The sequence below is a fragment of the Squalius cephalus genome (assembly GCF_949319135.1).
Source record: "Squalius cephalus genome assembly, chromosome: 3".
NCBI classification, from domain to species: domain Eukaryota; kingdom Metazoa; phylum Chordata; class Actinopteri; order Cypriniformes; family Leuciscidae; genus Squalius; species Squalius cephalus.
In genome coordinates, this window is record NC_137124.1 from 18959140 (window position 1) to 18976336 (window position 17197).

The 17197-nt window shown below is 39.7% G+C and overlaps 1 protein-coding gene across 36 annotated transcripts in view; it reads left to right on the forward strand.

The window, feature by feature from the left end:
* Positions 1 to 10863, forward strand: part of sox6 (SRY-box transcription factor 6) — a 147105-nt gene extending 136242 nt beyond the window's left edge. For 19 of the 36 annotated variants that reach the window (XM_079865726.1, XM_079865704.1, XM_079865725.1 and 16 more), the window contains 3 exons: positions 5959 to 6192; positions 7948 to 8164; positions 9152 to 10863. In XM_079865726.1, the coding sequence (XP_079721852.1) occupies positions 5959 to 6192; positions 7948 to 8164; positions 9152 to 9455 (755 nt within the window). In that variant the 3' untranslated portion in view covers positions 9456 to 10863. The remainder of the gene's footprint in view (positions 1 to 5958; positions 6193 to 7947; positions 8165 to 9151) is intronic. The other 17 variants (XM_079865710.1, XM_079865713.1, XM_079865712.1 and 14 more) reach the window with 2 other exon arrangements.
* The last annotated feature ends 6334 nt before the right edge of the window (positions 10864 to 17197 follow it).

A 17197-nucleotide genomic window follows, 5' to 3' on the forward strand; every position in this document is an offset into this window, starting at 1 on the left:
AGGGGACAATCACAATAGATTTGGTTGTTGTTGTTGTTGTTGTAAGATGATCGGCCTCTCAAATCTCTGTTTATGAGCTTTCTAAAGCATAAATTATTTATTTTGGCTGGGTAAAAATCAAAATCTGTAAATAGAGGTTTAGAGATGCAGTTTTTCTGGTCTGGCAAGATCTGCTCTGACCACCAGACCAGAGCAGATTCCCGCCAAGAAGCCTATCCCACCCCTCTCAGATCAGTGAGAAAGCTGGGTCCTCCAACACGGTGGGAACCCGTCTCCTGTGGGCCCTGAAGCAGGGTTGAGGGCACCCAGCCACCCAAGAGATGCAGAGTCAAAGTCCTAAGTGGAGGTGAAAGAACAGAGAACATCCCATCAGTTAACTCCCAGTACAGACAGAATTAGAAGGCCACAGAGATTTCTCATTCCAGCGGACAGGCGCCACTACGAGTGCTCAGAGCCATCCCCATCTCTATCTTCCCACAAACACATCGAGATGAAGGATGTGAACGGCATTTTATGATGATACGCCCTACATTAAATAGTCTCTTTTACAAGTAGAATGTGTTTACCCGTTGGGAAACATGAAGTGTTTACTTGTGTGTTTTTGTGTTTAGAGCCTTTTTTGATAGACCAAGTCAAACAAATTACATTCCTCTCCCTGAACATTTGAGGAATGTAAGCGCCGTGTATGTGATACCTACGCTTAAAAAAGGCTACACTTCATCCTTTTTGTTCTGTTTATTTGCAACTAGTCTTTGTTTTATTATGCCACTCTGTTCAGAAGCGTTGGGGCTTTGTCAATAAAGCTAGCTATTTTTTAATGCACTTTAAATGATTTATCAGCTGAGTAGGAAACTACCATTTGAGAATTAAATTTCTTGACACTTTAACAGGGCGAACAGACTCATACAGTTACTGCCATCGAGAGCAGAGGAAAATTACTGAGTGGGTCCATAACGGCAGCGTGTTTCCCTGTACGGAGGTCCTGCCTGCTGAAAAGACACGTTATATTGGAAAAGGCTTGGGGTGTAAAACAGCTCTCTGTCACTGCTGCAACTCGCAGAAAGCTTTAGGTTGCTTGAACTAATATTTGTGAAGCATGCAGCAACCAAATTAACAGCTGCCAAAGCTCTAACGAGAGAGAGGCCATTGGAAAATAACGGCGGGGTATGGAAATAGATAGAATTTCCTTCATTTCGCAAAAAGCCACGAGCCACATGCATCAGCTCACCGCAAAGTCATTAGGTCTTTTTAAGCTCAGATGAAAAACATTAACTAATACCACAAAAGGCTTTAGTATGGCCCCTTTGTTCATTCACATATGGCTGCGTATGAGTTTTGTTTGCCGAGCGGGTCGGGTCGTGCGTGTGTTTAAACTGTCTCTGTCAGACGGGGGTCTTAGCAGAACAAAGGGTGTGTTGAGTGATTCCAGGGGCAGGAAGTCGAGGTAATATCTGCACACTTTTGAGACAATGCCGGCCAAAATAACTGCTTGACTTGACTAATCTCTGAGCTATGTTAATGTTGTATTATTTATGCATATCATATGGTTAAATTGTGGCAAGGTTATCACTGGATTATTATAGGTTAGCAATCACAGCAGTCAAAGCAAAGGAACCAAAAGCTCAATCAGACATTTTTTGTCTGTTAGACGATCGTTTTGTAAAATTGCATATTATGTTATAAAAAGAATACAGAATATGTGAGGATCTACACTACTGTTTAAAAGTTTGGGGTCTGTAAAATTGTTTTTGAAAGAAGTCTCTTATGTTCATCAAGGGTGCATTTATTTGATCAAAAATACTGAAAAAATAGTAATGAAATATTATTACAATTTAAAATAACTATTTTATTATATTTTAAAATGTAATTTATTCCTGTAATGGCAAAGCTGAATTACTCCAGTCGTTACTTCAGTCTGATTTGGTGCTCAAGAAACATTTCTCATTATTATCAGTTGAAAAACATATTCCACAAAAATATTAAGCATCTGTTGTCTTTGATGGATAGACAGATCAAAAGAACAGCATAATGTAATGAACTGTAAGGTATTTGGAAGTCCATTTCTGCCTCAAAGTAAAAAATAAAACTTGTATTGTAGGTTAAAAATGTATAATTTTTAATAAGAAAAAAAAAGCACATAGTCAGAAATAGTCACACTGTTAGATGAAGTCTAACTTACAATTTTGAGATATAAAGTTACAATTTGCAAGAAGTAATATCTTATTATTACATCCTATTTTTATAGGCAGTAATGAGGTGCCATAGATCTATCAGAAAATATAGTTTTATCACACTTACATAGTTAAGCTCAGAGAAAGATAGAGAACATTTAACGGTAGTGTGCTTTTGTGTGTGGCTTGTCTATACAACAAAGAGACCAGACATTCTTGTGTCTGTCTGTGTTTTCCCAGCATTCCCACTGCCAGTCCTTTATCCAGTTTTACTGTCTCTGTAGTCTGCACCTCAGCCCAAGTCTCCTTTACACGTCGGTCTCTACAATAGTGCATTACAAACAGGAATTTAGCATGGCCCTCTTCAAGGCCTTACAACATCCAGGGCGAGATGCATGAGAAACAATAGCACATGCTAACATGCACTAACACGTTGCGCTTTTGTCCATATAAACTTGTTCACACACAGAGAGAGAGAGCAGAATTCCAAATATCCAGCTGGGTGCAACCCAACAATTGGCATGTTAAAGTAGTGGGCTTATATCACATGTAAGTTGTAATGGTTTAATTAGCCCAATATGAGTGCTGACATGAATGGGAGAGCTGAGCATTGTGCCATATCTGCCTGTGCGCTGTAAGAGAGACTCCCATTGTCAGTGCTAAATACCTTCACGGAAAGGCGTCTCTTTCTTTATTGGATCGTCCGCAGAGGGCCTGGCAGGTTTGCGTGATTGTTGGTTGTTTCTCCAAGCGGATTCTTGTGTGACAGTCTGTGTGTGCCCTCAGAACAAAAGGCTAGCTGCAGCGAGAGTCTGAGAGGCTCAGCCTTTTGGCTCCATTCCGCGTACCATCGAGTCTGGGCCTGCTGCAGGCAGGTGTGCCGGGCCGCGGGGCCCCTTTCACTCGCACACTTCCTCGCAAGCGCTCTCTCTCTTTCTCTGTAATTCATACAGTCCCCCTCTGCTCTCCCTCCTGTTCACCGGGAGAGACAAATTAAATGGAGATTCTTGTATCGCTCTGTCATGTTGGGCACCGGGTCTCATAAATCACAATAAAGTCGATTAGAAGCCTCCTGCCGTCTCGCCCCCCCTCCCCCCCACACCCTCACGCACCTCAGGGGGTCTCCCGTGGCATCCCGAAACATCTGCATTTATTTACACAATAACACACCTAACTAGGTGCTTCCTAAAAGAGCCGCACGGGGGAAAAAACGTCAATTAATGCTAATTTGTAAATGTCAGAGGCATGTAAGCTTTCTTATTAAACAACAACAAGCTAGAAAAAAAGAAAAGCAGAGGGTTGTAAATTGCATGTTGTGGATGTGGGGTGACGTCGCGCGAGCCGACCTCGCTGCCAACTCTTTGGCTGCTTTTGATTAAGGCACATCATGATTGCTGTAGGGTGGGGGGCACGGACCACCCGTGTCTGCGAGCGGGGCTCAATGCCAGGGGCCGCCGCTCGTCTCGTCCCGCAGAGCACCGGCACTCTCTAAGTCGGCTCTCATTCCTGCGGTCCACTCAAATGACTGAGAGCGCTGAGTCTGTGTCTGCTGACGCACTACAGCAACAACAGGGCATGAGATGATTATTACAACCAGCCCCGGTCCCTCTCACCCTCTCTCAGCGAAAACGGAAAAATGGATCCGATCTGCAATTTAAAAGTCCAGCTGCTGGTTTCTTGCATGTAAGCTCCTCACCTCTGCCTATATCTGAATGCATGCCAGTATATAAATTGCTGAATCAGTGTCAGTGGTAAAGTAATGGCACGGGGCGAATCGTAAATTAGAGCCGGCCATCCCCCCGAACAGACAGCGGCGGTCGTGTCTGGGTAAGGTAGCCGAATGCACGAGCAAGCGTTGGCAAGGTAATGAATGCCTTCATCTGGCCCCGGCAGTCAGCAGATTGCCCAGCGTTGATGGATACTGTCAGCCCTACGCCACACTACATTTCATTGCACAATAAACATGGCTGTCAAAGCCAAACAAAGTGAAATCAATTTATCCTGCACGGTGAGCGCATGCTAAATGAAATTAATGTACTGTGCGGGGAACGTCGTCGCCGTATAATCCCAACGAAAGGGGCCGAGAGAAGCTGGGACGAGGCGGCTGGCTTGTAGTGTGTTTGGTGGTACAAAGTTGTGGAGAGGGAAGATCAGAGAGAGCCTGACTGATGCACCATGACTGTGTGGAGCCGGGCAGCCAGATAAACAGCAGCCCTTTCTGGATTATTATGATTGTTAAACATGACATGTGTAAATGGATCTTTTGGGCCCTGGGCAAAGCCATTCTCCCCAGCAGGGCCTGGAAGTTAGAGCCTCCTGCTGGCTGCCTGAAACTTAGACTTTGTCTCTCTCTCTCTCTCTCTCTCTCTCTCTCTCTCTCTCTCTCAGGGCCCCAGTGTGGCATGAGCGTGTGTGTGTGTGTGTGTGTGAACAGAGAAGGTACCTCTCCAACATTGCCTATTTTCCCCGCTCCTCCTTTTTTCTGAGCAGCGCGCTGCCCTCGGAATAATCTCGGTATCCCGGTGCTGTAGTAGCGGTGCAGTGCCAAGATCCATTACTTAGCTGGAGTTTTTATTTTGTTTATCAACACCAGTGATAATAGAAATCAAAAGCAGGTATCGTGTGCCAAGACTTGAAGTTTCAGGGTCCTAATGAATACACATCACATGTGGATGATGAAATATTCATGGCTGATTCCAAGCCTTCTTATCCAGTTTTTGGATCATTAAAGATGTATCGTAGCATATGGGAAGGCTTTTTTTTTTGTTGTTTGTTTTATTTTTCAAGCCTTATTTATCAACATGTTTTTGTTTGTTGAAATATTCATACAGCTTTTATTTAATTCTTTCACATCTTACATATAAAAGGAAGCAAATGCGCATGCAAACAGAATCATTTTCACTCTGCTGTAAAGTTAAATACAGAAACTGGGGGACACACATGCTGATTGTGAATGGCCTGATTGAGAAGTTACACTCCTTCAAGCCTGTTTGCTCTGTCACCAGGCCTCATTGACTAACTCTACACACGCATATGTGAAATGCCTGTGATAATTTTTATAAAGACACCTAATTTTGTTTTTTTATATGTCATATAATTATTTATTTTAATTAGTTTATTATTATTATTATTATTATTATTAGTGACCCTACAAAGTCGTTTATATTTTATTTAAAAAATATAGCCTAAAATATTTTATCCAAGGAACAAAAATAAATTATTTTTTTATTTACCATCCCATGTTTAACCGCTGTGTTTAAGTCTGCCTTTTGTCATGCTCTGTCTGTATTTGTTAGCACATTGAAAGCAATCACATGGAGATAAATGTTTTGTCAGGACATTGGCAACTGGCCCTCTCCCCTAATTTTACCTCCTTCACACAAACACACTTGTGCCACATTTGTTATTCAAAGCATTACCATTATTACTCATAGCAGGAGACACATTACGACAGCCATCCAGAAATGTACGGCTGTTCAAAAGTATGAACCCTGCAAACCAGACAAAATATTTAAAGGCATTATAGTGAGGGTCCTCCTCGTCTGGTTTGAGCTAGTTTTCACTCATCAGGAGTTCCTCGACCAACAATGCCGTCTTGTTCTATGCTCCAAAACATGGGCTTGTCCCATCCAGTTCTGGGATGGGCAGCCTGGAGTATGAGGTACGACTGCAGGCCTCCCTTCTCTGGTTCAGCTCCAGTCACACTGATGTGCTGATGGATGCCCTGCACTACTAGGTTGATTAACGGTTTGCACCCACTCTCTCCTTCTTGCTCTGGTGTTCCTAGGGTGTAGGGAACTGAATGGCTCTGCAGATAAACCACATCAGTATTATTGTTGGCCAACAGGAGGCGCCAGCACTACCGAGGCACGGGTCTACAGGGAACCCCGGGGAAGGAACAGCAACGAACCTCACATCAAACGGCCCATGAACGCCTTCATGGTCTGGGCCAAAGATGAGCGCCGCAAAATCCTTCAGGCCTTCCCAGACATGCACAACTCCAACATCAGCAAAATCTTGGGTAAGTCAAAGCCCCCCAAATCAATCACGACCAGCAGTCATGGCCTTCTGCGTTAGCCTTTCCGTTTTCGTTTTGGGATGAAGCCATGCTCCATACAAATAAATTGAACTGATGTCTTGGGAACTATTCTAGAGTGCTTCAGAAACTGCTGAAAATGTCTTTGCTTGTTTTGGATCACACTAATCCAGTAGTCTTTTCTTTTTTTTTTTTTTTTTTTACACAGCCGTTTAAAGAGTCATTCTACTTACTGAAATGGCTTTACTTTTCTTCAGAGTACTACTCAAGGAATGATTGTCATTAACTATATGTTTTCATTCAAGCTCTGACATAATTATTAGCAAAATATCGCAAAAGCAATTGCAAGTAAGCAGAATTTCCATCACTTCCAGGGAATTGGAAAATATAGAAATAGAAATTTTGTTGAGACATGAAGCAGTCACATGGCATTTTCTAAAGTAGAAATTAATCTAAAAATTAATTAAGTATGTTTCTATTGAAGTTTAAATGCAAGTCTTCTAATGAAATAAAAAAAAAATTAGCATAGTTTGCATTTTTGGTTACACTTTATTTTAAGGTGAATAAGTACTGCATAATATTAATTAACTACATGTACTTACAGTCAGGGTTTGGTTTAGGGTTAGTTACTTGTAATTATACATAATTTATTGTTACTACTATAGTAAGCACGTCTTAAAATAAAGTGTTACCACATTTTAAAACATTTTATTAATGACACTGATGATAGTATCAGCATGAATTAGGACAGGAGAAACACTGAACCTCTGTTGAGGTAAAGGGAGGGTCTGTTTTTACCAAACTGAAACAGCTCACTATTTTGGACCAAAACCAAGACTTACACGACTAAAATGTAGCTGAATTGCACCATTAAGAGAGAGGGTGAGTGTTATGTTGATTGACTAGATATTTCAGCATGCAGTACATCGGACCTTGAATTGCACAACATATGCAAATGAATATTGCCATGCCAGTTTTTCCTCTCTTAGCAATCAATAAACAAGCATCTCAGCATTACATAGCTACTAAGCAAAATGTATGTTGTGAATAAGATGTTCAGGCTATTACCACACCTGCCTAATCTTTTGCAAGTAATTCCACACAATTCAATGCATCTCAAACAGACGAGCACAGTTAAACTTGATGGTGTGCTGCCTGCGGGAGCAGCTCAATTAGATGGATTTAGTGGCTGTCACATGGGCAGTGTTTGTCATGAAAAATGACAGGGCTAAATGGGTCTTGTCCCCCAGTCCAGAGAGTCAATAGATCACAGCAACTAAAAGTCCCGTCAGCCCGGACATTCTGAAGGCTGAAGATATTTACTGGCCTGTTGTTTCCACTAATGCAGCAACAGCAACAGTCATGCAGCTACCCTCCATTCACAAAAGCAGTGCTTACCTCAGAATAATGCAGTTCATTTGTTGTACATTGTGTTTTATACTCATTTTGTCTCTAAATGTAAAAATACATATAAATAGCATTCATTTCAGGTATTTCATTCATTTTATTCAAATGTATTGAACTCATTACAAATATAGTTTTATAATCAAATAAAATGTACTTATGAAACAAAGTCATTATTTTACTCATTTTATTAAAATCATCATATTATTCATGTAAAATGTTTTGAATTTCTATATATATAAAAGGTAGTTTAAAATAAAATAAAATCTAGTCATTCTTTCTCCAAGAAAAAAATCACTCCTGTATTATTCCTAACTTCTCACCCGTGTTCAACAGGATCCCGCTGGAAGTCCATGACAAACCAGGAGAAACAACCGTATTATGAAGAGCAGGCACGGCTCAGCAAGATCCACCTGGAGAAGTATCCCAACTACAAGTACAAGCCCAGGCCCAAGCGCACCTGCATCATCGACGGCAAGAAGCTGCGCATCGGCGAGTACAAGCAGATGATGAGGTCGAGGAGGCAGGAGATGAGGCAGTTCTTCACTGTGGGGTAGGCGCACGGCAGGAACAATCCAAGATGCCCTTAAAACCCTATAGACGGTCAATAAAGCCAGCTTAGAGCTCACACAATAGGCAGGTAATGATTCCATGCCGTGTGCCAACTCCGGGTGTAAAGCCAGTGACCCTCTAATCAGGTTGATTGGAATAATTCAGCCACTTAGCTCGTTTGTCACGTTATATGGCCCTCGCACTTAATTTTAATATACACTTCAAAGCTAAGTGAGCGCCGCCTTTTGTTGCGCACACGCTCCCTTTGTGATTATATGCTGTGGTAAATTTATTTTTTCCGTGGAGGAGGGGAAATGCACTGTATGGCCCTGGGTTGAATCCCATTGACAAAATAGTATTTTCTTTCAGCTGCTTGAAAGTGGTGGTTTATCGCATTTAGACAGTAACAGAGGGCAGCAGGACTCACGTAGCCATTATTTTAGGATATTAGAGTCGAGTATGAATGTAGAGAGGGCTGCAGGGCAGATGTTTGGAGCACAACTCTATAATTTACTGCGTGTGGTGAGTGAAGAAAATGCCTGCTCCAGGTGTTTCCACTTCAACAGCAAGAAATACGAGCGCTGGAGTATCAATCAGCCTGTTAAAGATCAGGAGACTGTGTCTCTACCAACCAATTGGCTTTGTCGCCCTGAAAGAAATGAGTGTCATTTTCACAATCGTTCCCAAACCGTTGTCGCTGATTGGGAATCATTTTTTACAGGGCTACTGGTTGGTCACGTTCCATTCAAGCCTGGGTTTCAAGCCTCCCCAAGCTTTACGTTTTCGACCAGCGTTTGGTTCTGTACATTCTTTCCATTCTCCTATTCCCCGAGACCGTAATTGTTTTCCTTGAGAAGCGTTAAACTTGTCATCCGTCTCTTAAAAGCTCTTAAGCTTCTCTGAGCTTTGTAAAAAGTAAAAGCGCACACTTGCTCTTCATAAGCATAAAACTGTCTTTCTCTCGTGTGTTTCGTCACCTCTGTATCAGGCAGCAGCCACAGACGCAGATCCCCATCACCACCAGCGCAGGTGTCGTCTACCCCGGTGCCATAACCATGGCGACCACTACTCCCTCCCCTCACATGACGTCAGACTGTTCCAGTGCCTCGGCCAGCCCTGAGCCCACCATCCCCGTCATCCAGAGCACCTTCAACATGAAGATGGAACCAGGCACCATGGTGCCTAGCGACCCCGTGAACGGAGAGGACGAGATGGACATGTACGAGGACTTTGAGGACGAGCCCAAATCGGACTACAGCAGTGACACACAGGAGCCGGTCAGTGCCAACTGAGGGCAAGACAACCTGTGAAGAATATCCTTTTCTTAGAGGGAAGACTGAAGAAGATGAAAAAGAGAACATAACGAACAAAAAAAAGAAATCGAAAAACTTGTTTCTAATGATATACATTTTGGGAGCCAGCATGCAGATGTGGCTCCTTCAGATTTAACAGCTATTGGTCTTAAATGTTTCTCCGAGTGTGAAACAATTTGATTGTTTTATTTTGGCTTTTTTTTTTATTTTATTTTTTTTTTATTGTATTGATTTTTTTTTTTCTTGTGTTTTGATCATGGACAATTTAGGGTATTTCCTACGACATTTTTAAATAATAGGACTTGACAATTGAAACATTTCATATGAATGCATAACTCACAGTCTTACTCAAATTCATATGGATTTACACATGTATTTGTTGAAACCTTTTTTTTTTTTTCTTCGAAGCGTACATTACTGTTTTAAATGGGGTTCTATATCTCACTCAGGTATGCTGTACCAGCCAACAGCTTGTGAATGTTTTTAATCAGAACTATTTCAAATGAAAAAGACAAAAACACTTCATTTGACATTTCATAATACGATAAAACTGAAGAAGTCCTTACATTTGATGAACCATAGAGGGAAAGCCTAAAACTCCCCATTATTATTGTTGTTATTATTATTATTATTATTACATTTTTAAAAAAAAGTCCAGATGTGCCAAACATATCATAAGCTTCCTGCTCTTAAATCTTAAATTTGAAAGTCTTAAGGGAGAGACTGCATGAGTCTTAGACAATCCTTGCAATCTTATCTACAAAGTCCACTTTCTTTTTCTCCTCTCCATTGACTACCACCTTCAAATGCTCAGGAACTAAGAGTGTTATAGTTCTCCAGGAGGTTCAATGCAGTGATCATCTGACCACCGGCCTCGTCTAGTTCAGTCTTACCCGCTCGGTTCTTAATCACAGTGATTGTAATCAGGCCAGAATGCCAAGGGGCCAAATGGCATCCAATCTGCAGAATTGGACAGGCAGCGAAAGGCAGCTTTGGTGTATTACAATCACAAATTGCTGTTGTACAATATGTACACGCACATTCTGCTAAAGTCTTTAGCCCCGTTTTCCAGGGCAGCAAGTTTAAAGTCTTTTTCTTAAGTCTTGTGGACATTGTAATCTTAACTGACATAAAATAGTCTTAAAGCCCTTTGGGCTTCTGCAATTTGTTCATCATTAAGTCTTAAGAGAACGTCCAGTTTATTAGGATGTTTTGGCCAGTTATGCAGAGTGTTAAGGAGAAAACTAATAATGGCACTTATTTTCCAAATTTTCTATATACTGTCTAAGGATACTTGGATTTAACATGGTTTAATTGTATTTACATTTAAAAAATATATTCTGAAACGAACAGAAGACTTTGGATCTTGGATCTTTTTGAGCACTTGAAAAAGAAAAAGGAAAAAAAAGACGACAATTCATAACGAAAAAGCACATTTTTGCTCCTTTGTATTCAGCCCTGCAGCTCTACTAAATTATCTGCTCGTTCCGGCAGTAGAACGGATCTCAGGTTGTTTCCGTGTGGAAGGACAGCCAAGAAGCAGCCAGCGGTCAGGGCCTCTTGTTTTAGACTTTGGCCCTACTGAAAGCTCCTACAGGGTGCGACTGCCATTCACCTCCACTCACCTGACCTCTGCCCAGCACACACCCTCCCTCAAGGGGCTGCCATCTGGCTCCCGGCATCGGCCCGTGCCCAGGAGAAAGGTGGCGAACAATGGAGACGAGGCCCATGTGGTTTATTGTGCCCTCTCTCCATCAAAGCTCTAGCGAAAGGCCGCGGCCAGAAGCAGCCACGAGGTGCTAGCGAGCAGATGGAACAAGTAGATCAAGCTGTGGGGGATTATTAAAATGACTGACGAGTCGGTATCATCTGAAATACGGCATTATTAATGCATGAGTCCCGCTATTTTGCCTTTGCCCTTGAACCTGTCTGTTTCATTGGTAACCCAGAGATTAGAATAGACAGGAAATGTCACAGCAAGGCTGCTGGTCACTGCATTACTCCTCCAAAGGTCTAAAAGGTACTGATGACTATTTAGCGCTTACTTCTCCCAGCAGTTGAAGCATTCACTTTTTCTTTTCAGCGCCCCTCTTTGAAAAGCATTTACTTCATTCGTAGAAGTTTCGAGCACTTCTTTAGAAGCTTGTATTTGTACCTTTTTATTTAGTTGGTTTTGTTTAAGTTTGTTGTGATTTTTACATAAGGTACAATACTCAGCTGGATGTCCCTTGACATCCGCGTTCATTATTTTTTTTTTTTCTTCCCTGCTTACAAGCCAACGTTTATTGTTTAAAGCTGTTATATCTGTTTGCTGGTGGATTGGTTAATTTGTACGTGATTTGTACATATTTCCTTGACCATGCCAAGCCAGTTCTGTAGGCTGGTAGCAGACAAAAGGACTGTTGTTGGGACTGAAACTTGATTGCGCTTGTATAGATAAAAAAAAAAAAAGAAAAGAAAAGAAAAAAGACTATTTCAATCTCACACGGGGACAATGATTCAAAAGTGTTACAAGCACTGGATATAAATGGTATTTTTATCAATTCTGACAAATGTGAAGCCGTTGTGCGAGGAAAAAAAAAGAAAAAACCTACATGAACAAGTCACCTGTTTGGACTCATGTGAGCGCGCCTCACAGTTGCCAGATTTGAGTCATTTTTCTCTTGACATATTTTGTTTATTTATGCAAAGACACGTGATGAATGAACACTTTGTTTAAGCTCCAGTGCTGCCTAGGGGAGAAAGAGCAGTATACTCGACGGAGAAGCTTGCGTAGTGACTGAGACACACCGGACTTCAGTAGCACATTTTAATGGTCATGTATGTTTGTGTTGTATATTGTATTTGAAGCTCTCTAGTGCATAGACATTTTATTGTATTTATTAGCCATTTTTGGCTCTAAAAGTGTCAGTAGAACAGAATTAAAGGACAATCAGAGAACAAGAATAAAAACAGTGAAATTTCAAAATGGATTGGAGCTCAAAACAAAGTTTTTTTTTTTTTTTTTTTTTAAATCTCCATCTCATTTGTTTCTTTTCATTGTAAATATAACATAGGAAAATAGAATTCTATTTTTGTTCATGGATACTTACTGAAGTATAAATTATGTATTTTACTTTATTTCTTCTCTGTTTGTTTGTGTGTGTGTGTGTGTGTGTGTGTGTGTGTGTTTGGTCATTGTACTTAGAAAAAGAACGAAATCACAAACTGACAATTCACTGTACCTCATGTAGTTGCTGAATTCACATCCCTGTTGATTGAGTAGTATTGGAGAAACAGCTGAGACATCTCACTTCGATGTGTTTCAGTGATGAACCTCGCACTCCATGCTGAATTAACCAGCCATTTGCTATGTTGTTAGTGCACTCTGTAGCAAAGGACAAATCTTGAAATCAATGTACGTAATTTTCTTCCTTTTTTTTTATTTTACAAATTGTTTTCTAAATGTTACTTGCTGAAGTTATATAATAATTGGTTGTGTGCCAAATTTGAATGAGAGAACATGTACAGTAATTGTGGGGCATCAGTTGTGGTGTGTCATTCAGTACAGCATTATATAAAACATGTGAGTTTCTCGGTGAGCATTTAATCCATTGGGGATGTGCAAATATTTATGTTTTATTTTTTATTTTTAATGCTGCACAATGCAGACCCATTCTTTGCATTTGAGGTTTTCATACAATATTTTACTCTGTGTTGCTTCATAGTGTTTAATAGACCATTTTCCATCCAGTCAACAGCAAGTCTAAATGACATTTCTTTTATAATACATAACTGTCACTGCCATATTAATGCAAAGTAGGTACAATAACTGAGGACAAAGCTTGGGTTTTTCTACAGTACTTATCTTACTGTAATGCTTTTTTGTTTTGTTTTTTTTGTATGGACTTTTGTGATGTATATTGTGGGATAGTTTTTGTTAATTTAATCAGCACAATTCACTGACATGCTGGACTGACATGCTAGCTGCTGTTCAGAAGAGTAAAATGTTGCTGTCAGGGACAACGTATGCTGTTGTCAATGGTATTTTGCTTTTAGATTTCTGTAGTCTCTCAAACAACACTGTGTGTGGCTCATCTGTCGCTAGGTACACTCTTGTTTCGAATCCTGCTAGCAGCCTGATAACACTTTTCTTTGATTTTGTCTTTTTGTGCGTGCGTGCATGTGTGTGAGAGTGTGTGTGCGTGTGTGCGCGTGTGTAGAGACCGGTTTCTCAGCAGGTACATAGACCCATGGCAGGTATTATTGTTTGGGCGTTAGAGAAATAGAATAGTATCTGTTGCTGCTTTTGGAAAAAAAAAAAAAAGTTTTAAGTCTAAAAATGTAAATAGTTTTATCATAATATCTTGTACAGTCCAGTGTAAAGTTTTTAATTGAACTTAAAAAGGTTGCCATCACATTTGTGTTCACATTCTTCTTTATACAGTACAAAAGACAGCTATTTGCTAAGGATATTATTGTTAAAAAAAAATGAAAAAAGGTACTAAAAATATTTTTGCTTGGCTTTAGTATGTAAACCAGCAAGTCATTGGTTTCCATGTGCAGTATTGACGTGAGGTAAACTAATTAATGCTACAGTTGTATGTCCAGAGACCAGTCTTCTCTGTAATGGTAGTATTATTATATCAAATAAAATAAAGCAGATGAGTGACACATTTTGGTGTATTTAGACACCTTAGTGAATTGTACAAATATCTAGGATGTTCTCCCCACAAGCAGCATTTGGCATATTGTAATGTAACACCATTTCTACAGTATATTCTCAATTCACTGATGTATGATGGCAGATGAGGGTGTTCCTGTCTGTTTGCTTATTTACCTCAAGAGTTCCTCTTTTTCCATAAAAGATAGAGTACACACACGTATGACAAAATCGTCTCACCATCACTCCATCTTTTGTACTGCTGTTGACACTTACAAATTAAAGATACATTTTGTTTTATTTGTTGTGTGTTGTTTTTTTTTTTTTTTTTTTTTTTTTAATTAATGATTGGTACTAAGTTGTAGACATATTTAAAATATTATTTAACCTGAAGTGTGTGGAAATTAATTATTTGGAATTAATTTGATGTTGGGGGTTACTATTGTGCTAAGTAGTAAATTAATTCAGGCTATTTTAAGCGCCTTGAGCATATGAGCTAGCTGCCATAATAAATGCAATGGCTTAAGTAGAAATGCGATTAAAGAGAATACAAACATTTACATAGTTCTCTGTATTAGTAAGCAATGAAGTAAACTGCACACATGCAAACAATTTACATATTATGTGGCAGCTTTGTTAACAGATGCCTTGTTGTTTTCCGTGCACACATTCCTCTGACAGGTTACTTAGATGGGCAACAAAGCTAATAATAATTGTAGTTGACCTGATTGTTAGGCCTGTAATTTCTGGCTTTATGCTGCTGCAACAATTAAACCCAACTACGAGAACTATTTTTAATGATACAATGAATTATCCTGCTCTATTACCATTTAGCATCGCTAAAAAAAAGAGAAAAGAAAAATATAAATTAAAATGTTATATATAGATTTCTAAAATCCTTACCCAGGCTACTTTTGAAACAGTTAGCTCTAGGCTCAAGGGTATGAAGTGAACAGGACAGGAGTGTATACAAATAATCAAGTAATTAAAACACACGCTTAAAGCTTATTAGTGGTTGTCACGTGTTTCTTCTTCTTCTTGCGCTTTACACATTTGTTACGTGCACTTCGCCAATAACGTTTCAGCAGCACGTGGACCAATGAGAGCAATTCGCTCCGTGCACAATATATGGCGACCGTTGACGTTCGACAACAGACAACAGCGACCGAGTTCCTTTGCCAGAGATAATTTTTCACAATGAGTGTTTTTAGGATTCAAGAAAGGCGACTTGCCTTTCAGAGGGTGACAGCCTCAGCACTTCATTGTTGTGTGCCGTTATGTACCGTTTCGTCACGTAACAACAAAGAAGTCAGCTGTCATGCATTCCCCGTTACCGATGCGGTACGGGCTGAGTGGATGCAGAAGATCCGGAGGGATGACTTCAACCCGACCAAATTTTTAAATGCATAGCCTATCATTTTCAGTGTATTTCACCTGTGCGTTTCTATGCTTTATATTACTGCATTTATTTTGTGCAAGTGAGATGAGTAAAGATCTGTTTCATAAAACATGATCTATCTGGTGTTTATAAGCAGCACACAGTATTTTACTACGTGTAAAAGATACACAAACCTAGCTATATTAAATTGTTTGTGGTACCAACAGTTAAAAATGTAAATGTAAAATATGTGATCTTGATCGAGCAATATAAGTAAGTGAAAATATATGCGCAGAATTGAGAAAATAGTATTTATGGAGATAAATTGTAGCATATCACAGGGCAAACGTGTGAATGTGCACGGTGCATTTTATGCAATAACACTATATTTACAGTAGGCATAATTGTCATTGCCTATGCAGCATGAGTCAAATACAATCTTCTGTTCGTGAACAGTTGTATTTCATTCATTAATCTGACTATGCATCCGTGCATTTAATTTCCATTGGTTAGTGTTATAGTAATATGGATCGTAGTAGTATTTTAAGTGATAATTGATTCTATAAACAACTATAAGAGATCATTTTCGGCTTTCTCCGGCTCCCTGCACAGGGCGTAATGCGAAACCGGAAGTGTCTACACTCGCTGATCGGAAATCCAACATGGCGGCCACGTACAACTAGCCAATAGAACAACGGTTAGCGGCAGCGCGTGAAGGTGGGTAGATTGCATGTGTTTTGTTTGGTTTTGCCTAATGAATATTAGTTAGATTATGGTTAGCGTTTATTGGACGTTGTCTAGTGATCGTCTTGTATTGTCCAGTCACATAAACTTTTCTTTGGGAATTCAGCAGTTAAATGAAGCTGAATTACAAATGACATATGGTATCTGTAAAAGCATAATTGATTAATAAACTCATAATATTGAAATTATATTATATATCCGCCCACACGGATATATTTGAATGAGAGAAATAATAATAATGAACGTTAACGTGTGCGATATGAAAGGAATTAGGCTACTTTAGTCAGTTAGCCTAGGCCTACTTGTGTTTTTACGCAGGGCGAGCCTGGGGAGATATTTTTTTTGTGATAGCTTAAGCATTTTTCAATAGGCTAATTATTAATATATTATTTTATTCTTGTTTTGAAATATGTTGACAATTTTTGGCACACGGCTACAGTACATTTTGGTCTTTCAAGTAGATAGAAACTGTACCTGTAACATCAAGGGCGTTATGGAGTGAACTGACGGATAGTTCACCCAAAAATGAACATTCTGGCATAATTTACTCAACGTCAAGTTGTTTCAAACCTGTATGTATTTCTTTCTTCTGTTGAACACAAAATAATATATTTTGAAGACTATGAGTAACCAAACAGTTGATGGACCCCCACTGACTTCCATAGTATGGAAAAATAAAAAGGGCTTTATCAACTTATTATGTTTGCAAAAATATACTACCAAAGTACTCTTGCACTGTATGTTGTGTATACTATGTAGACAGTGCACACAATGCAAATATGTAGGCTAAGCAGAAAATACTACCTTTGTCTCAGTTTTCATAGTTCAGTAGGTCTACAGTAGTCGGTACACTAATCAGGTAGTCGTCCATTTCTGTCACATTCCACTCATTGGAAATGTTGTCATGTTTTCTTTAGCCTCTCTAGCTGAAAGAAATACCAATGATGTTTTGCACAA